We start from the raw sequence: 22,800 nt of genomic DNA on the forward strand, positions 1-22,800 counted from the left end.
ATAGTTTGAACATTCTTTGTCACTGCTGTTCTTTGGGATTGGAATGAAAGCTGCCCTTTGCCCTGGGTTCAATCGCTGGTCAGGAAACAAGCCCCTGCATGCCACGACTAAAGACTGCTCATGCTGCAAGTAAGACCCGGTACAGCCAAATAAATAAATATTTTAAAAGATAATTGCCTTCAAAAAGCTTTGTCAGGGTTCAGGTGGATGTACTAGAATTTTTAAAAATTACAATTTAGAAATAAAAACTGATTACACAGCGTGGGAAGGAGAGAGAAGGATGAATTGAGAAAGTAGCATTGACATATACACATATTCATGTGTAAAATAGATAATTAGTGGGAAGCAGCTGTATAATACAAGGGGCCCAGTCTGGCACTCTGTGATGACCTAGAGGAGTGGGGTAGGATGGGGGAGGGGGGCTCCCGAGGAGGGGGCTATGTTTATAATTATGACTGATTCGAGTTGTTGTATGGCAGAAACCAGCCCAACATTGTAAAGCAGTTATCCTCCAATTAAAGAAATTTTAATAAAAGCTCTTAAGAAAATTTTAGGAATGGCATACATGTAGTAGCACTAAGCTGAAACTCCAGTACTTTGGCCACCTGATGCAAAGAGCCAACTCATTGGAAAAGACCCTGATACTGGGAAAGATCAAAGGTGAAAGGAGAAAAGGGCGATAGAGGGTGAGACGGTTAGATAGCATCACCAACTCAATGACGTGAACTTGAGCAAACTCCGAGAGATAGTGGAGGACAGGAACGCCTGGCGTGCTGCAGTCCACGGGGTCGCAAAGAGTCACGACCTAGCGACAGAACGACAGCGACAGCAACACTGACCTTAAGTGTACAGCTTTATTTTTTTTTTAATGTATGTGTACATCCAAGTAGCCGTTACTCAGATCAAAGTATAGAACATTTCTAGAATCCCATAAGAACCCCTTCCCCATCTACCCTCCTCCATCGCCAGAGGTGACCACTCCTCTGACTTATCTCGTCGTTGACTGTTTAAGACAGTGGTTTTCAAAGTGTGGTCTGTGGAATTCTGGAAGTCCCCAGGACCTTTCATGGGCCTACAAGGTCAAAACTATTTTTATAAGGCATTTCTTACCTTTTTCACCTTAGTGACATTGGCGTAGTGGGTAAAACTGCTGTTGCTTTAGGACAAATGAAAATACTGGTACAAAATGTACTAGTAGCCTTTATATTCCTCAGCATCATGCACTCAGATTTTTTTTTAAAGGGCAGTTTCATGTAAGAATATCTTCGATGTATTAAAAAGTTATTAATTTTATTGAAGTTCAGTCCTTGAGTATATGTAATTTTTAGTATTATGTGACAAATTTTTTTTGTGTGTGAGATTACACAAACACTTTTGCTGCATACTAAAGTATGTACCTGGTGGCTCAGATGTTAAAACGTCTGCTTACAATGTGGGAGATTTGGGTTCGATCCCTGGGTTGGGAAGATCCTCTGGAGAAGGAAATGGCAACCCACTCCAGTGCTCTTGCCTGGAAAATCCCATGGATGGAGGAGCCTGGCAGGCTACAGTCCATGGGGTCACAAAGAGTAGGACACAACTGAGCAACTTCACTTCAAAGTATGTACATGATTGTCTTGAGGAAAAGCACTTGTGAAGTTGATTGAATTCTGAGGTGAATTAGTCTCCCCCCCACCCCGCCGAACATTTTTACTTAAAAAACTGACTGACACACTGGTTATTTAGACTTGAGTATTGGACAGATGTGTTCTTGAAAATTAATAAAGTGAGCCTTTCATTAGAAGAAAAATAATCTAGCTGCTTTCTATTAAGGTAGTGCCAATGATTACATTTGAGCTTTTAAGCAAGAATTAGACTTTTGAAAAACTTATATCATCCACAGTGAGCTTAGTAGCTTTCCAATTTGATTTTCCTGATATCAGTTATTAATAAATGTGATTTTTAAAAAATATTGTATAATGAAATGTGTCAGTATTTAGAATATCAGCACGATTCAGTAAATCAATATTTTCCAAAAACCAATGCATTTTATTATAAAACCATGCATGGGTGAAAGATCCATTCAAAGTTCAAGATGGACAAATTGATTTTCATGTAATGGAGTATGAAAAGGTCATGATATGGTTCAGATTCCATGTTACAGCCAAAGAACCTTTCTTTTCGAACTATCTATGTGAAGGTTGATATGTATGTTTGAAGCAGATATGAGAGTCTAGCTGCCTTCTATTGTCAGACATGAAAGAGATTTTCAAAAGTGTAAAACAGATGCCACTCCTTAAATTTTTTGGCAGATAGTTATTTTTCATAAAATGTTATGTTAACATGTAATGGGTTTATTATTGTTATTTTCAAATAAATTTTTAAAATTTGGAAGTCGGTTTCTAATATGTAGCTATTAATGGATTTGTTGCTCAGTCGCTCATTCGTGTCTGACTCTTTGAGACCCCATGGACTGCAGCACACCGGGCTTCCCTGTCCTTCACCATCACCCGGAGCTTGCTCAAACGCATGTCTAAGTCAGTGATACCATCCAACCACCTCATCCTCTCTCCTCTCCTCCTCCGCCTGCCCTCAGTCTTTCCCAGCATCAGGGTATTTTCTAATGGTTATAACCCACATAATCAAAAGCTCTTTGATGTACTCAGTAAGAGTCCTGAGACCAAAATGGTTAAGAAATGCTAGTTTAAGGCATTAACTCTTTTTTAAAAAAATTTTTTGGAGTATAGTTGATTTACAGTGTTGTATCAGTTGTACAGTAAAGTGAATCAGTTATTGCATATACATATATCCACTCTTTTTTAGATCCTTTTCCTGTATAGAGTATTATAGAGTATTGCATAGAGTTCCCTAAGCTTTGCAGCAAGTCCTTGTTAGTTGTCTATTTTATATGTAATAGTATGTATATTTGGAGAAGGAAATGGCAACCCACTCCAGTATTCTTGCCTGGAGAATTCCATGGACAAAGAGCCTGGCAGGCTACAGTCCATGGGGTCGCAAAGGGTCAGACCTGACTGAGAGACTAAGACACACACACAGTGTGTCTATTTAAGTCTTCCAGTTCACACCCCCCCCCAAGCCCCCTGATAACTGTAAGTGTATTTTCTACATCTGTAACTCTATTTCTATTTTGTAAATAAGTTCATTTGTAGCCCTTTTTTAGATTCCACATATAAGCAGTGTCATATGATATTTGTCTTTCTCTGACTTCACTCAATATAACAACTCTGGATCCATTCATGTTGCTGCAAACAGCATTATTTCATTCTTTTTATGGCTGAGTGATATTCCATTGAATATATAAGAATGAACTCTTGACTGTAATAAAGAGTTATTGTAATCTTAAGTGAGTGAAAAAAAGCACTTCATGGAGGAGCTGGGAAGTGAATTCATTCTAGAATGAGGATTGGGATGCTATGGTGAAGAGAATTTTGGAGGGATACGACCTGTGTTTAAGGCTTTGATTCTCTCAGAGGTTCAAGAGGGAGGGAACAGATGTATACCTATGGCTGATTCATGTTGATGTATGGCAGAAACCAACACCATATTGTAAAGCAATTATCCTTCAATTAAGAATAAATAAATTTTTAAAAATTGATCAAAAAAGTAATGCACAGTGATTATGGAGGGTTTGTAAGGCTAGAATAGTGTACATTAGAAAAGAAGTCTTTTGTATTCTGACCTCAACTGCTGGAAATAACTGATATTAATTTGATTTGTTAATTTTTTTTGTTTTTTTGCTCTGGTGTGCAGCTTGCAGAAACTTAGTTCTGTACCCTCGGCAGTGAAATCTCAGTGTCTTAACCACTGGACCACCAGGGAATTCCCATACTGATTGCTTATTGTACTCAAAGACAAGGAAATTAAAAGGACACAGGAGTCAGCTTGAAAGAACTAATGATAATGACTTTGATCACTTAGTGAAAGTGGGAGATGCCAGACTTACATTGTGAAGTTACTCTTTTTCTCTTTGTAATTAGTATTTTAGCAGGAAAATACTTTAAACCTACATAAACACCCCATTCCTTATCAGACTTTAAGTCCGTTTATTAAAATGGGTTCAGAATATCCTGTTTTGTTCAGTGGTTTAAAGTCTGTTACTGTCATTTTGATTCTAACATTGTCTCGGGTTTGGCCAGTGAGAGCTCTTTCAAATTGGCTTCTGTGTCCTATTAACTTGCTTGTTTTCTGTCACAACAAGCAGTCAGTAATTTAACCTAATCTACAAATAACCATTTTAGTACTTTTTTCTTTTTGATGATATTCTTGAGTGTTTTGTTCTTGAATATTACCTGTGTATAACGTAGTTCCATAGTTTTTGACTAAGGCACTGACTGGACTTTTGCCCGGGCTAGTTGGGGGAACCAGTTTGTAGCATCTTTTGGTTCCTGTTCTCTATGATGACATGGGGATTCATCTCTGTTTTCTTTAGAAATTTTTCAAAGTTTGGTTTCAGAGTAGGCTAAAGAAACTTCAATATCTTAGCTTTGTGAATGATATGGATCCGAGTGTCTCTGATGTTACACAGTTCAAAAACAAGAGTTTTTGTAAGAGAGATTGGAAAGTCTTCCATTTTGTTTTGTGGTCCTGAACAGAATGCAATGGAATCGAAATTAGAAATGTTTTGAAAATGTGAACTTCTGTAGCAATAGTATTGTATGGAGAAGAGTTCGATAATAAAAGTAATCATAGTGAATTAAAAAAAAAAAAAAATCGGTTAACCTCAAAAATACCACTTACTTTGGAAAAAAGCTGTGTTCTCTATATTTGCTTCATCAGTCTTCTGTTACGCATAAACTCTACAAAAGTGACCCCAAAGTCAAAGAGGGCTTTTTCACAAGGGTCTCCCTTTCTCTCTGCCAAATTGATAGAATTTTTAGAACATTAGGTTAATATATTTATTTCTTCATTCTTTATGTTTCTGTTCATTATTAATTAGGTTACAATAAAAATATAATCTAACAATATAAAAGAAGAAAAATTGAATACCCTTGCAACTATGTTCAGAGGTTATTGTATATAAAATATTGTAATGCTGTTACTTGAACAGTACCATAAACTTGAAGTGCTTATTTTTGTTAAGAAAAAACAAAATGGCTGTTTTTCCAAAATATTTGGAAAAATATTTCCAAAGTATTTTACCTGTGCATTCCATTAATCATTTACTAATACCAAAATCTTTTAGTTTTAAAATATCTAAAAACTTATGGCTTGCATATTTGATGCTAATTGAGTCTACCTAGGATATCATATTAGCTAAAAAAGGCAATTAGATACTTTTTATCTATGTCCTTTTTTGTAATTTCAGTGTTACTTATTACTTCAGGGAGTGGAAGCACCAGTTACTATAATGATGGGAGTAGTAATAACAATGCAGTAATCTTTTCGTTTTACCGAATATTCTCTATTTCATTGAATCTAATGCCATTAGTTAATGATGCATATTTTAAGAATTAATTTATTTTAAGGATGCATATTTTGAATGTACTGTTTAACACACTTAAAAATCATATAGGTTCTTCTAACCCCTCTGCTTGCTGTGACTGTGTTTTGATCTTTGATTCTTCCTGTGCGGTGCTATGGTTTGCTCAGTCACTAAGTTGTGTCTGATTCTTTGTGAGCCCATGGACTGTAACCAGCCAGGCTCCTCTGTCCATGGGATTTCCCAGGCAAGAATACTGGAGTGGGTTGCCATTTCCTCCTCCAGGGTATCTTCCCAACCTAAGGATCAAACCTGCATCTCCTGCACTGGCAGGTAGATTCTTAACCAAGGTGGATTCTTTACCACTGAACCACCTGGGAAGCCCTGATTCTTCCTGGTGCCCCTAAAAACGATGCAAAATGCTATTACATTCTTTAAAATACTTGTAATATCTACCTCATATGTACCAAATGTATGATTTACTTGAAATATGTAAGGTGAATTTTGGGGAAAATAAATATTCAAATTAGCTTCAATTTAATGTTTTCACAGGTGCTGGAGAAAATTTGGAGAATACAATGGCAGCTTTTCAACAGTAAGTATATAAAAAGGCATTCCTTTACAGTTTATCATTAAAGTGAAGATTCACAGAGTAAGGATCGTATACAGGTAGCATCTGCTTGTGACAGTTGTTTCTGTTTTATTAAAATCTTCTTTTTTTATTTAGTTAGTCTGAAGTGTTCCAACAAGTGTTTGTCTTCTGCTTAACTGAAAATCTAGATTTGAGTTTTGGCACTACAGTGCCAGAGCTGAAAGAAGACGTTTGTAACAAGGCACATTCTGTGCATAATGCTAATTAGTCTCAGAGAGAAGGAGAAAAGGAAAGGGAAGGAAAACACTGTTACATTGGCTCTTGTTTATGTGTAGGATTATGTGTCTACTCAGTAATTCTTCCACAGACCTGAACCTCTTATCTGGTCTTTCTTCTTTGAAGCCTTAGGAGTAATTGATCTTATTTTTTAAAAAAATAAGGTAAATTATTTTTTCCAGTGTTTGAATCATTCATATTTCCCACGGAGGTCTTTTAGAGCACCTCACAGAGAAGCAGCAGGAGAGACAAGAACGAAAGCTGATTGCTACCTTGTTCTTGGTCTTAAAGTAAATGCTTATCATCAGCCTGTGGTAATGCTGAGAACACTGTTTTCTTTTCCCTGAAAAATAAGACAGGAAACGTAGTAAGTTAACCCCCATGAAAAACATTGCTATCCATATTTACTAAGGAAAATATTTTCTTATATAATTTTTAACCATTTTTATGTACATAATTGGGGCTAATAAATCAGGCTAACTTGGCTTAAGGTTTAGTTCTATTTCTCATCATTCAAAGACACTTGAGAGAGTCTTTTTCCTGTTATCAGGTCCCAAGGTACTGCTTTTCGATAGTCATTTGGTCTAAATCCTATCCTCCTATATTCGTCATTGCTTATTCTTCCTGCTCTAAAACATGATGCCTTTTGACTGTAATCTCAAGTCTCTTACAGCCCTGAAATGCAAATTCTTTCCTCCTGTCACTGATGGTGAAGCAGAATAATGTAAATTACTTTATCTTCTCTACTGAGATTATGTAGCTAGCTCCTATAACAAAAAATATATTTAATTTTATGTGAACAGTTTTCACTGTGGTTCACACACACACATATGCACACCCACACACACCTACATTGACTATCATTTATCAGATATTTTTTTGTCTGTGATGTAGTGATATATTTTACTTGGGGAAAAACTGCTCATGACTGAATGGTTTTAGCATTCTGTATGTAAATGTATGTTGTTTTGTAAGTTTTCTCCACATTTTTTTGCTAAATCTTTACCAGCCACTCTTATTTATGAAATTAAGACACTGAGTTGTATAATAAACTATTTCTAAGGATGATGCATTTGTATAAAACATTATTTCTAAGGATGGTACCTAAATATTTTTTTATCTTTGAAGATTTTGATTCCCTGAAAAATGTTTTGATATTCAAAGAATATCTAATTTAGATGATTTTTACCTGCTGGATACATTTCATTTCCTGTCTTCAGGCAGTTTGTTTTTATATTGTTTTGTTCAAGCAGTAACTATTGAAAAGTACCACAGCCTTCTCTATCATGTGGTAGCTTTCTGTAACTTTAGTTTTTTGGAGGTTTTTCTGGTACTTTAAAAGAAGAAAGCACCTCTTCCATATATTAAGGCTGTTTAACTCTTCCATTGTATGGCTGTTTGCTAACTGACTTTGGAATTTATGTAAAACCTAAACCAAATAGGCTTTATTTTTAAACTTAAAAAAATATTTTTGATGGTGCTGGTGGTAGTAATGATTTGGGTTTTTGTTTCGTTTTGCCTTATGCATCAGTATACTGTCAATAAGTACTTTTTATAATTGTACTTTCATTTATAAATATTCTATTTATGTAACCGCTAGGACACTTAGAAAGGTTTTTTTAAATATACCTACTTCATGAACAATAAGAAAAAGCTGTTTACACATACTATTTTCAAAGTATTGTATACTAAAAAGATAAACAGTTATACTCCGTAATTGGCAAAAGACGGACACTGTGCTTAAGTATGGTTTATCCTTGATAGGTGAAGTAGTTGAAGAAGAAATAGTGAAAGTACAATGCACAGCTAAAACTTAGATCTTATTTGTTACATGTATTTATATATTGATATCTGTGTATATTGAAAAAGCATGTATATTATGACATGGAGGTAAAGATGATATTGAAGAAAGTATAAATAGTTGGTATGGGAAGCCTGGTTAAAATTAATGAGAAAATTGAAAAGATATCAGGACTAGAACAGCTATCATTTGGTGGAGAGGAAGAAGCTCCTTTTAAAATCGTGAAATGTTTGAGGTTAAAATGTGAGGTTATGTGGACAGGCTACATCTAGAAAACTGAAAGGACCTTAAGAGTATATGAAAAATTAATTCATTATGTATTTATTATATTATAGTAGGGCTAAAGAAGTAATTAGTACTGACAAAGAGAAATAATTATATTTCACAGTTTATAAAAAGTTATTTAAAACTTTTTATAAAATTGTAAAAAGTTATTTAAAACTTTTTATAAAATTGTAAAATAATTTCATGGACTTCCCTAGTGGTCCAGTGGTTAAGAATCTGCCCGCCAACACAGGGGACACAGATTCGGTCCCCGGTCCAGGAAGATTCCACGTGCCACAGGGCGACTAAGCCCACATGCCGTAACCACTGAGCCCACTTGCCACAGCTAGTGAAAGCCCACATGCAGCAGTGAAGACCCAGTGCAGCCAAAAAATAAGTAAATAAATAAATTTTTAAAATGATTTTACAGACACCTTAAGTTATGAATTGGAGAAGGAAATGGCAACCCATTCCAGTATCCTTGCCTGGAAAATTCCATGGATGGAGGAGCCTGGCAGGCTACAGTCCATGGGGTCACAAACAGTCGGACACAACTGAGTGACTTCATTTTCTTTCTTTCTTTAAATTATGAATATGGCTCTTCTGGGATTCTTTGAGAATAAGAATTTTCCTTATTGATCTCAGTCCCTAAATCTGGCTCTGGTACTAACAGGCTCTCACTAGTCAGTTACTGAAAGGTATATGGAATGGAGCGCTCAGGACCAAAGCAGACTGTTAACAGAAGGTAGAGGCAGAACCCCATTTATAATAAGCATGGAACCAAAAACTAAAAAATTGTACTACAAAGATAGACACACACACTCACACACAAAGAGCCAATAAACCCTGAGTATGTAAAGTGTGGTTCTTAAGAGCTAATAAAACTAGGTTATTAAACCAGGCTGCTGTGGTGAGTACCCACAGGACAGTTTGATCCCAGTGGTATTAATATGAATGGTAAAAGAAAGAAGTAAATTGTATTAGCAATGGCTGGAAGCGTAAGTTGGCAGACAATCAAAGTAATTAATCGGTGACCTGATTCTCATGATAAAGTTTTTTAGAATGTCTAATTAATACGATACTAATTATCTCATCTCTGAAGTGGGAATAATATAACCTTAATGTTTTGAGGAATACATGAGATTCAAATAAATTCTTTAGCATAAAGTCTGTTGTAAGTTTTGATGCATTGTTTATGTGGAGTTTGAAGTAATTTCACTTCTTTTAGAGCTAGAGTTTTTCTTTTCTTTTTCCAGAAATACTGAAATCTTGCCCTCCGTAACTTTTTTCTGTGTTTGTCATCAGCTTATCAGAAATTCAGCTATAAAATGTCTGGTGTTTCAGTGGAAGTAGATACATTTTGTTATTTGTAGGAAAGTTTGAAGGCTAAAGTGATAAAAAAAAAAAATAGTTTTCTTTTCTCTCTGTGTTCCAGCTATTTGTGTATCGAATTTGAGATGACTTTATTAGAATAATTTACACATTGTCCTAGATACACTTACTATTGTTCTAAATTTTTGATTATTAGCTTCTTAATAAGAGGTAAGCATACAATAAATAAAAAATATTTTTTGTATAATTCCTAAACATTTCTAAAAATAGCCAACATTTCAGCTAAAGGTAAACTTCATACTTAGAAAGATTTCTTAGGTAATATGTATAGGTATTTTTAAATACAGGGAAATATATATTTAAATACAGGAAAATATAGATAACCCCTGCTTTTACCCTGGCAGGCAGATTCCCATCCACTGCGCCACCAGGGAAGTCCCCTTTTATTCTTAATTTTCCCCCCTTTTATTCTTAAAATAAATAAATAAAAGCTAAAAGCTATACACAGTATAACAATATTTAAGGAAAATTTAAAATATAGAAAAATACTTTTACCAACCTAAAACCTATTTCTGCCTATTTTTAGATTTTATTTTTACACATCTGTGGTTCTAGCAAACATACAATTGCAAACAGTCTTTTTCAAAGGTGGATGTTCTTTAGAAGAGGACACATATGGTTCACAGTTATTTACTGTCTTAGTAAGAATTATATTAATGAGCCAGGTTTGTTTTTCTCTTAACAGCTGGTGATAATCAGAGCACTGAAAGGGAAGATTATTTAAGAAATAGGGGAGCAGTGTGAGACTTTGGCACACGGCAGCACGTGGCCATTGGTTCTTTTGGAGTGGGATGCTGATGGGGTTGGATCATCAGAGGTAGATCAAGTAAGACAATTCTCAAGTAGTCGGCTCCAAAGATAAATTTTGTCAGGCATATAAAGTGCATACATACACACATACACACTTTATTTTACATCAGTGGGATCCTACCATGCCTACTTTTTTTTCATGTAGATATCCACAATGCCATTCCATTTGAATGCTTTGATTCATTGATTCTTTGATGTATGATGTTCACTAGGGCTTCCCAGGTGGCTCTGTGATAAAGAATCCACCTGACAGTGCAGGAGATGCGAGAGACACGGGTTTGATCCCTGGGTCAGGAAGATTTCCCTGGACAAGGAAATGGCAATTCACTCCAATATTCTTGTCTGGGAAATCCTATGGACAGAGGAGCTTGGCGGGCTACAGCCCATAGGGTTGCAAAAAGAGCCGGACATGACTTAGCGACTAAACAATTCACTGTGACTTTGTTTTTTTTTTTTTTTTAAGAAATGAACTATTTTAATGGAAAGTGAAAGTGAAATGGGTCGCTCAGTTGTGTCCAACTCTTTGCAGACCCCATGGACGGAGGAGCCTGCTAGGGCTCCTGGGATTCTCCAGGCAAGAAGACTGGAGTGGGTTGCCATTTCCTTCTCCTTCACTGTGGCTTTGGATCATCACTATGGACTGATGCTGAAGCTGAAGCTCCAGTATTTTGGCCATCTGATGCTAACAGATGACTCATTGGAAAGGTCCTTGATGCTGGAAAAGATTGAGGGTAGAAGGAGAAGAGGGCGTCAGAGGATGAGGTGGCTGAACGGCATCACCAATGCAATGAACATGAACATGGGCAAACTCTGGGAGATGGTGAGGGACAGGGAGGCCTGGCCTGCCGCAGTCCATGGGGTCACAAAGAGTCGGACACAACTAGGCGACTGAACAACAATAATGGATCATCATTGATGAACATTTAGGTACTAGTTGGATATTGATAACCAAAACATAGCTTCATTCTGCTCATTTAGAAATGTGTGATTACCTGCAACATATCCAACATTGTGAACATTGGAAAATATGAAACAAATACTCTTCCTCACTAGGAATTTACTATCTAGTTGTGGTGACATGACCTTATGCACAAACACTGGGAAACAATTTAAATGTAAGGGAATGTATTATACAAACTGTAATTTACCTACTTTATATTTTTCCCTTCCTGCTTTCTCAGTCTGCTCACTCAGCTCTGACTCTGTCCATTCTTGAATTTTAAAAAAGGAAAGGTTTTTTTTTTCCCCTAAAACTCTCTCCCTGCCCTGCCTACGTTTACTTTGTTTTTCATCTTGAAGATGTCATCTGTGGTAATTGATTCATAAAGTGCTATGTAAGCTTTTTACATATACAGAGAGCTGTCTCTTTTCATTTATTAATTCAATACATGCTGTGAGCAGTCCTGTGCCCAGGCACTAGGAATGCGACAGTAAACAGCCATGGTCCAGACACCCTTTCCGTCTAATTAGGCAAGTAGGAGAAGATAAGTAGGTATATTCAAGAGTGCGGTAGGTACTCTGACTTAGTAAACACAGGTGGTGCAGGAAGTCCTGGCAGTTTGGCAAATAATTGGTAAATAGGCTACAAAATCCAGTCTGGGATGCAGGGGGCAGGGCAGGATTAGGGAAGGTGTCCTGAAGTGCTAGTTTCTTAGTTTACACCTGAAAAACAAGTAAGAGTTAGCAGACAAGTGGAAGAAGAAAGACTTACAAAGCTATTATTGTGGGACTTCCCTGGTGGGCCAGTGGTTAAGACTCCCTGCTCCCAGTGCAGGTTCAGTCCCTGGTGGGGAAACTAGATTCCACAAGCTGCAGGTATTAGTAAGACCCGGCACAGCCAAATAAATAAATATTTTTTAAAAACTGTTATTTAAACTGTTACTATAGTGTGTATAATATACATTTGGTAACATGCACAAATTTTTAAGTGCTCAAGCCCAAATAATTTTAATGTTTAATATTTTAATATTTTAATAATTTAATAATTTAATACACACCCTTGTGATCACCACCCAAATAAAAGTATAGAACATTTCTAGCACCTCTGAGGGCACCCTTGTGGCCTCTCCCAGTCTGTACTCCTTTCCCCTAGGTAACCATTATTTTAATTTCTATTACAATCGATTGACTTTTTTCTGTTCCTGATAACATAAATGTAATCATACAGTGTTTATACTTTTGTCTTTGGCTTTTCTTTCTTTCAATTTTTATCTGTAAAATTCATCCATGAGGTGTGAAATAATCTTGTACATGTTTTTTAATGGTCAAATAAGTTCATTTCTCTCAGAAGATACACACTTAGCAGAAGTTGAATTGCTGTATCATGGGTGTGTGCGTGTGTGTGTGTGTGTGTTAAGTTGCTCAGTCGTGTCCGACTCTTGTGACCCCATGGACTATAGCCCACCAGGCCTCCCTGTCTATGGGATTCTCCAGGCAAGAACACTGGAGTGGATTGCTGTTCCCCTCTCGAGAGGTGTCATAGGGTAGGTGGATATTTTTCAAAGGATTTTACCAACTTACACTCCCATCAGCAATGTATGAGAGTTCCGGTTGCACCACTGTCTTTCTAACTTATTGTCATTCCTTTTAATTTTAGGCATTCTGTTGGGTATATAGTGCTGTCTCATTGTGGTTTTAATTTCTGTTTCCCTGTGGAATTTTTATGTTGAACACCTGTTCATAAACTTATTGGCCAGTTAGAAATTCTCACTGGAGAAGTGCCTGTTCAAGCTTGTGTCTGTTATTTTATTGTATGTTGTTTTTCTATGAAAGACATTTCAGGCAAAAGAAATATTTAGAGCATGGGGCTGCTTGGAGTGTAGGAGCAAGGTGGGAAGGAGATATAGAGAGCTAATGTTTTCACTGTTTTGCAAATAAACATAGAGAAACTAAATAACTGCCCAAGTAAGTGCAGAGCCAGGATTTGAATGCAGGCTCCCATGTCTGTGCTTTTTTTTTTTTTTCAGCTTTATTGAAGTATAATTGACAACATTTTAATGTATTCAGAGTGTCACAATGTGATGAATGATAAGTGTGTATACATTGTGAAAGGATTCTCACCAAGTTAACACATCCATTACCTCACATATTTACTTTTTTTTTTTCTTTTCAATGTTTGTTCTCTTGACCACTGTGGTATACCTTCTGTATCAGTCATAACATCTTAGGGGGAAAGAAACCTTAGCAATTATCTGTTCTGATGTTTTCAAGTTTTTTCTTTTTTGAAAGACAATTAAAATATTTTTGTTTTTTCATGGTAAGATGTACATAACGCAAAAGTTGCCATCTTAACATTTTTAAGTGTACAGTTCAGTGGCATTAAGTATATCATATTGTTATACAACCATCACCACTATCCATTTCTACAATTTTTTTTTGTTTTTTTGAGAAATAATTGACATACAATCACTGTATAAGTTTAAGGCATACAACATGATGGTTTAATTTACATATATTGTGAAATGACTACCACAGTAGGTTAAGCTAACCTTCATCCTCTCCTCTCTTATCGACACAATAAAAAGAATAAAGGAAAAAATTCTCCTTGTGAAAAGAACTCTTAGGATTTACTCTCAACAGTTTTGCTGTATATCACCACAACAATTAGCTGTAGTCATTATACTATACGTTACATCCCTAGTACGTATTCATCTTATATCTAGAAGTTTGTAGCTTTTGTCCCAGAACTTTTTAATCATGTCATATTAAAACTCTGTATCCGTTAAATAACTCCCCAGCCTCTTCACCCCACAGCCCTGGTAACCACCATTGTTGTTAAGTTGCTCAGTCGTGTCTGATTCTTTGAGACCCCATGGACTGTAGCACGCCAGGCTTCCCTGTCCTTCACTGTCTCTGAGTTTGCTCAAACTCATGACCACTGAGTCAGTGATGCCATCCAACCATCTCATCCTATGTCTCCCCCTTCTCTTGCCCTCAATCTTTCCCAGCCTCGGGGTCTTTTCCAGTGAATTAATTCTTTGCATCAGGTGGCTAAAGTATTGGAGCTTCAGCTTCAGCATCAGTCCTTCCAATGAATATTTAGGGTTGATTTCCCTTAGGATTGACTGGTTTGATCTTGCTTGCTGTCCAAGGGATTCTCAAGAGCCTTCTCCAGCACACAGTTTGAAAGAATCAATTCTTCGGCATCCAGCCTTCTTTATGGTCCAGCTCTCACATCTGCACGTGACTCCTGGAAAAACCATAACTTTGCCTATATAGAGCTTTGTCAGCAAAGTGATTTCTCTGCTTTTTAATATGCAGTCTAGGTTCGTCATAGCTTTTCTTCCAAGGAGCAGGCGTCTTAATTTCATGGCTGCAGTCACTGTCCTTAGTGATTTTGGAGCCCAAGAAAATAAAGTCTGCACTGTTTCCATTTTTCCCCCGTCTACTTGCCATGAAGTGATGCAACCGGATGCCATGATCTTAATTTTTTGAATGTTCAGTTTTTTCAATCTCCTCTTTCACCTTCATCAAGAAGCTCTTTAGTTCCTTTTTGCTTTCTGTCATTAGGGTGGTGTCATCTGCCTATCTCGGTTACTGATATTTCTCCCAGCAGTCTTGATTCCAGCTTTTGTGAGTCATCCAGCCTGGCATTTCACATGATATACTCTCAATATAAGTTAAATAAGCAGGGTGACAGTATACAGCCTTGACTCACTCCTTTCCCAATTTTGAACCAGCCCGTTTTTCCCTGTCCAGGTCTAACTGATGCTTCTTGACCTTCATACAGGCTTCAGGAGACAGGCAAGATGGTCTGGAATTCCCGTCTCTTCAAGAATTTTCCACAATTTGTTGTGATCCACACAGTCAAAGGCTTTAACGTAGTCATTGAAGCAGAAGTAGATGTTTTTCTGGAATTCCCTTGTTTTGTCTATGATCTCATGGATGTTGGCAATTTGATCTCTTGTTCCTCTGCCTTTTCTAAACCCAGCTTGTATGTCTGGAAGGTCTCGGTTCATGTACTGCTGAAAGGATTTTGAGCTTGAAGGATTTTGAGCATTACCTTGCTAGCATGTGAAATAGGTGCAACTGTGGTAGTTTGAACCTTCTTTGGCATTGCTCTTCTTTGAGATTGGAATGAAAACTGACCTTTTCCAGTCCTGTGGTTACTGCTGAGTTTTCCAAACTTTCTGGTATATTGAGTGCAGCACTTTAAGAACATCATCTTTTAGCATTTGAGATAACCACCATTATACTTTGTTAAATAAACTGTCCTAGGTACCTTGTTTAAGTAGAATAAAAAAATATTTGTATTTTTGCTTTTGTTCACCTAGCATAATGTCTGCAAGGATTATCAATATTGTGGCTTTTGTTTTTCTTTTCCTTTTTTCCTTCCTTCCCTCTTTTCTTTTTTATTAATAGTCTTTTGAATGGGAGTGAAGTATTTTGATTATATTTCTCTAATGATTAATGATGTTGAGCATCTTTTCATGTGCTTATTGACACATCTTCTTTGCAGAATGCCTATTCATTTTTTACTTGATTGTTTTTCTTGTTTCAGTTTAGGAATTCTGTGGGTATTGTAGATGTTAATTCTTTATCAGATAGATAGGTGATTTTTCCCATTGTGAGTTGCCTTTTTAGTCTGTTGATGTCCTTTGATGCACAGACTTTTAAAAGTTTGAAGAAGCTCAATTTGTCTATTTTTAATTTTGTTGCCTGTGCTTTTGGTGTCATATCCAATAAGTCATTGCCAAGTCCAGTTCAATGAAGCTTTTTCTGTATGTTTTCTTCTGAGTTCTTTTTTTTTCCACTTTAGGTCTTACAGTTCTTTGATTCATTTTGAGTTTATTTTTGGCTATGATTTTAGGTAAGAATTCAAATTCATTCTTTCACATGTGAATATCCAGTTTTCTCAACACTATTTGTTGAAATGACTGCCCTTTCCCTATTTAATAAGTCTTTGCATCCTTGTCAAAAATCATTTGGCCGTATATGCTAAGATTTCTAGACTCTGTCTTCTCTTGGTCTGTGTGTTGTCTCTATGCCAGTACCACATTGTTTTGAAGCTTTGTAGTAAGTTTGAAATTAGAAAGTGTAAGTCTTCCAACTTTGTTCCTTTTCAAGATTGTTTTGGCTATTTGAGCTTCCTCGAGCTTCCATATGAATTTTAGGATAGATTTTCTATTTCTGAAAAAAAATCACTGAAATTTTGATAGGAGTTGCATTAAATCTGTAGATCAATGTAGTGTTTACATCTTAACAATATGAAGTGTTCCAGGCCATGAACATGGGGTGTCTGTGCATTTATTTATATCTTCTTTAATTTCTTTCAACAGTGTTTTGTAGTTTTCATTGTATAAGCTTTTCACCTCTTTAGTTAATTCCTAAGTTTGTATTCTTTTTGATGCTGTTGTAAATGAAATTGTTTCACGATTTCTTTTTCAGATTTTCATTCTTAGTGTACAGAAATAAAAGTGATTTTTTGTGTTTTTGTTTTGTATTGAAATTTACTGGTGTGGTTGTTTTTTTTTTTTAGTTTTGACAGTAGTGTGTGAAACCTTTTTATCTACATATGAGACTGTCATCTGCAGATAGTGATGAATTTACTTCTTTTCCAATTTTGGTGCTTTTTTTTTTTTTCTTGCTTAACTTCCCCGATAGTTTCTGATACTATGCTGAATTTAAGTGGCTGAAGTGGGCATCCTTTTTCATTCCTTAAGCTTTCATTTTGTAGTTGTGGAAATATAGGCCCAGAGAGGGGCATTTACCCGCCCAAAGTTACACAGCAAGTTCATAGCAAAGTAGGAACTGGTACCCAAATTTCAACTTCTGGTCCAGTGTTCTTTCCTTTATATTTGTGTTGTTGTTTAGTCACTAAGTTGTGTCCACCTCTTTTGAGACCCCATGAACTATAGCTCACCAGGCTCCTCTGTCCATGGGATTTCCCAGTCAAGGATACTGGAGTGGGTTGCTATTTCCTTCTCCATGGAATCTTCCTGACCCAGGGATCAAACATACGTCTCCTGCATTGGCAGGCAGGTTCTTTACCACTGAGCCACGAGGGAAGCCTTTCCTTTAGTTTGGGTTGCCAGATTAGGGATTGCTTGTTATGGAAAGGAGACAACATGAGTCTCTTATTTATTCTAAGTTCACATAGAATATTTTCATATCAGTTATTCGTAATAAATAATAATCTTGAGAAATTTTAGTATTATGGGATTTTCTGTTATTTTGATGTCACTCTGATCTTTTTCTTGTTGTTTTTTTTTATCTTTTCCATCTAATGTACATAACCTAAATGTTTGCTTATGTTTCAGAATGTCATTATTTTTCTTTGTGTTTCTTCAGTGCAGTTACAATTGGAACTGATATGTTGGAATTGGATTGCCATATCACAAAAGATGAGCAAGTTGTAGTGTCACATGATGAGAACCTAAAGAGATCAACAGGGGTCAATGTAAACATCTCTGATCTCAAGTACTGTGTAAGTAAAAATGCATGATAAACTAATAACTAATAGGTATTTTAATAAGATTTTTTAAAATGGTAAGTGCCAGATAGCGCTTCAATAAATAAGAAAAAAAGTTAAAGATTAATGAATGTTAGAGGAAATTTAAAAAACTATTCTGACTTCCAGTGAGAATTTGTATTCATTACATACATTTGTGAAGACTTATTTTGATAAATGTTTCAACAAAATTACCGAAGTCCTCAAATGTAAAACTACTGAAGTTCAACTTGTTGCAAATATTCTACAATTTATTTGATTCAGATTATATATATGAACTAGTTTTAGTCTTCAGGAATAGGAAAAAATCCTTTTAAAAATCTGATTTTAGTAGTTTATATGCTCATTATAGTAAACTGATAAATTGAAGAAAAACAATGCCTAATTCTACCACCTAAAGAAAACTTATGTCAACAGGATGCTATCTGTATATATACTCTGAATGTCTTTTACATGGTTGTGTTCTCATTGTATATTATTTATATTGCATTTTTAAACAACTTTAACATTATGGCATGACATACATTTTTTTCCTTTTTTTTAAATAGACTTTTATTCTTTAGAAGTTATATCCACAAAAAATTAATCAGAATATGTAGAAATTTCCCAAATGCTTTCTGACCTAACACAGGTACAGCCTTCCTCAACTATCAGCATTCTGCTCCATAGTGGAGCATTTGTTATAGTTGATGAACCTACACTGATGCATCATCACCACCCACATAGCATGCATTAGGATTCATTCTCCATGTTGTATATTCTATAGGTTTCAATGTGGCATGCGTGAAAATAACTTGTATCCACTAATATAATGTTATACAGCATGGTTTCCCTGTCCTAAAAATTCTCTGTGTTCTAGCTATTCATCCTTCCTGCTCCCCAACCCCTGACAATGACTAATCTTTTTATTGTCTCCATAGTTTTGTTTTTTCCAAAGTATCATACAGTTGGAATCATACAGTACTTAGCCTTTTCAGATTCTATGCTTATTTTTCATAAATGACTGAAGTTATTATACTGAGTGGATATATTGTTATTTTTAACCATTCCTGGTTTGTTGGGTATTTGAATTAGTTCTGCTTTCACCATTAGGGATAACATTGCACTGAACATCTATTTAGATGTGTGTAAAGATAAAGTTTTGTAAAGATAAAATTTTCTCTATATTTAAAGTTATTTCCTGGTACTTCACTGGTGGTCCAGTGGTTAAGACTTCAGCTTCCAATGCATAGAGTGTGGGTTCAATCCCTGGTTGGAAAGCTGGCATCCTACATGCCTTGCAGCCAAAAAAACTAATATTGAAACGATATTGTAACAAATCGATAAAGACTTTAAAAATAGTCCACATTTTAAAAAATCTTTAAAAATTAAAAAAACAAAGTTATTTCACCAAATTAGCTCTCAGGCTTCCCTGGCAGCTCAGAGAGTAAACAGTCTCCTGCAGTTCAGGAGACCTGGGTTCGATCCCTGGATCGCGAAAATCCCCTGGAGAAGGAAATGGCAACCCACTCTAGTATACTTGCCTGGAGAATTCCATGAACAAAGGAACCTGACAGGCTATATATAGTACATGGGGTTGCAGAGAGTCAGACATGACTGAGCGACTAACGCACACACACAAATTAACTGTCAGCAGGGAAATTATTGGGTAAAAAATCAGGAATATTATAGTTGTGGGTTTTTTTGGCCATGTGACTTGTGAGATCCTAGTTCTTTGACCAATGATTGAACCCAGAACCTTGAGGCAGAAACAGAGTCCTAACCAGGGGGAGCACCAGGGAATTCCCGATAGTTTCTTAACATATATTGAAAGTTGCTGTTGCCAGCTTGGTTTTTAAAAGTGTTCAAAAGACTTTTTCTATCTGATATTAAAAGAATTTCCATTTTGCCACACCCTTACCATTTTGGGGCACTATATATATATATATAACAAAGAATTTCCTGATTTGCTAGATTAAATTTTAATTAGCATTTCCTTATTAGTGAGTTTGAAGATTTTTTCTTTATGATTTTTTTTCCCTTTGAATTGTCTATTGCTGTTATTTGTCTACTGAGATCTTTGTGTATTTATTATTGACAAATGGTTTGTATTAGTACAGATTTCCTGTAAGTCGTGAAAGTTAGTAATTATACAGTCAGTTTGCTGCTGGGGCTGTTCTGCTAGAGAGTTTACTATATAAACATTTGTAGATTTCATTTTTATATTTTTCAAAGAAGCAAATCTTTATGTCTTAATGTAAGATGCTAAGATACTTTTTATTTTTTGAGAGTTAACTTTTTTTAATCATATCTTTTAAAGGAACTCCCACCTTACCTTGGCAAACTGGATGTCTCGTTTCAAAAAGGTAATAATTTACATTTGCAGACAAAATTCATTTATGAATATACTAAGTGTATTCATTTATGCTGAGAATTAGAAATACATGTGTATTAGCTTGTGATAAGAAGTTCTAACTAAAAGTATTTCCCTCAAAGCTTGTTTGTGCAGGCCTACAAATCTGAAATCTTGATGGATATCTAAACTTGAGGTGATGATGCCCAAAGATTTATTAACTGACTCATTCTATCTAAATTTAGTTCATTTAAGTCTGAATATTAGTTATGAGAAACCCAGATATTATTAGGGATACTTTGTACTCCTAAAGCTTCAAATTCTAGAATATTGCTATAACTTGTAGTAAATAATCCATCATAAATAAGAATAAATGAAAAGAAATTAAAGGGACCCCTTTCAGATCCTTGCCAATTCTGTAATTTTTTTCATTCTATGTTATTTAGCTACTCCATATTTTAAATCGGTAAGAGAATTCCGTTAGTCGAATAAACCATCCATTTCCTAGTCATCTTCATTTTCTAATCAGCAACATAGTTTTTTGTTTTTTGTTTTTTCTTTTGAGGGAACATTTCTCACAAAGAGACATGTCCCTTGGTCCGATGTGCTAGTTACGTTAGGATGGAAAATACACCACCTCGAGTTACAGGTGCTGAGCTCCCTTCCCTTGACAATTCAACCTCATGTTTTGAGTGATTCACATGTAACTCAGGAAAACTGCATGATGTTCTTGTCATGGTCCTTGGTAAAGCTTGCATATAGTGGAAACCTTGGTTAAACATCAAGGATCTGTTGATATTAATTTTCAAAAAGACCTGTAACCACTCTGTGAGCTAAACTTAAAACTGGTCCATGTAATTTCTCCTTGACTGAGAAACCTTGCTGCTGTTGAGTCGCTAAGTCGTGTCCAAGTCTTGGCGACCCCGTGAAAAAACCTTAGAGAGCCAAATAGAAATCAGAAACCTGTTTGCATGGGCTGTCTCTATAGGACGTTTCAATCTGATGTTTGTGGGTTTTTTTTTTTACTTTGCCTTCCAAGTAAGTATCATTAAGCTTTTGCTGATTTGATGAAACACCTTTCATTCTTATAATTAGTAGGATTATAACTTGCAAAGCTATTCAGTACTGGTGTCACTTGTGGACTTGGAAAAGTTAAGAAAATTTCCTAAGTGAAGTTTTTCCCAATTTTTCCTTTGTAAAGAGCAAAGCCAAAGCCTCACAAAGTTTATAAGATGCTTTGAGAAAAAAAAATTTTTCCCCTGGTTTTATATCTCCCAGATAAGTCATAAAACTTTTAAAAGGGAAGAGACCTTTGAAATCATCTAACCCTGTCTCCTCTTGTTACAGAAAGTAAACTGAGTCCTAAATGTGTAAATTTCCTTGATTAAGGTCATATAACAAGAAAATGACAGACCTGGGATTTGAAACTAGGTCTTCTCCTTACCAGGCCAGTGTTCAGCTATCTATACTGCCCCTCTAGCTACAGAGTCTCTTCAAATCGCATGTTAGTAGCAATGCCATGCACTCTCAAATTTAATGATAAATAATAATTAACCTTTGTTCATATTGTATTCAAGTTATATAATTAGCTTAAAGGCTGTGCCTCAAACGTGAGGTTTATTGTATTTGAAACAGACTTATATATAGTACTATAAAAACTTGACTCAGATTAGGCAGAAAGTTGTTCAGTTTTTTTCCTCTCCTATTCCCCTGCTTGGAACTGTTGTTTTCTTCAAATACTGGAGGAAGAGAGAGAAAGAAAAAGGGAGAGAGGGAATCAACCCTCAGAGGAGTACAGATTTTAGGCCTCTTGCTTTCTTTGTGGTTCACAACTTAAGTGAAAAAGAATTAAGTGTTTTCTTTTTAAAGGTGCTTTGATGTACCACAGGCTACATTAAAAAGTAAACTTAAAGGAGGAACATGAAAATGTGTTAACCAAAGAGTTTATTTTTATCTGTCCTGCTTACTTGAGAATAACCTCTTTTCCATGGAAAATACATAGTTTGGACCTAGATTTGACTGTAGTGATCTGTTTTAAAGTTCTAGTATGCTTCAGAGCCACTTCATGTGTTCCATCAACCAGCACATCCTATGGCATACTCTAAATCTAGCATTCATGTTTTCATGTTATTTTCCTCTTTCCCTTTTGGTAGTATTTCCCCGCTAGTTATTCTCTGCCTGCAACAATATTGGGGACAAACTTCTTCCTCCAACTCTTTATTCTGTGCTGACTGAGTCATCTAATTTAAATATCTTCACATCGCTTTAGCACACATTATTCTCTTAGCATATTTTCATTTCCTTGTTTCCCTCCCACTGTTTGATTCAATGTTATTCTTATTGTGTAATGTGTCATGTTGCTTTTCCAAAGTTAGTTTTGTCTGACCTTTTTCTAAGTTGATCCTTGCGTACATCTTAACTTAGGTGTGAATAGCTATTGTCTATGGTAATTCTTTGGACTGCG

The 22,800-nt window shown here is 35.8% G+C and overlaps 1 protein-coding gene across 3 annotated transcripts in view; it reads left to right on the forward strand.

Annotated features, from left to right (window-relative positions):
- GDPD1 (glycerophosphodiester phosphodiesterase domain containing 1) overlaps positions 1-22,800 on the forward strand; it is a 52,723-nt gene that overhangs the window by 10,911 nt on the left and 19,012 nt on the right. For all 3 annotated transcript variants that reach the window (XM_061142656.1, XM_061142654.1, XM_061142655.1), the window contains exons 2-4: positions 5,972-6,014; positions 17,845-17,980; positions 20,304-20,349. In XM_061142656.1, the coding sequence (XP_060998639.1) occupies positions 5,972-6,014; positions 17,845-17,980; positions 20,304-20,349 (225 nt within the window). The remainder of the gene's footprint in view (positions 1-5,971; positions 6,015-17,844; positions 17,981-20,303; positions 20,350-22,800) is intronic.

Source organism: Dama dama, chromosome 5 (genome assembly GCF_033118175.1).
Source record: "Dama dama isolate Ldn47 chromosome 5, ASM3311817v1, whole genome shotgun sequence".
Lineage (NCBI taxonomy): Eukaryota > Metazoa > Chordata > Mammalia > Artiodactyla > Cervidae > Dama > Dama dama.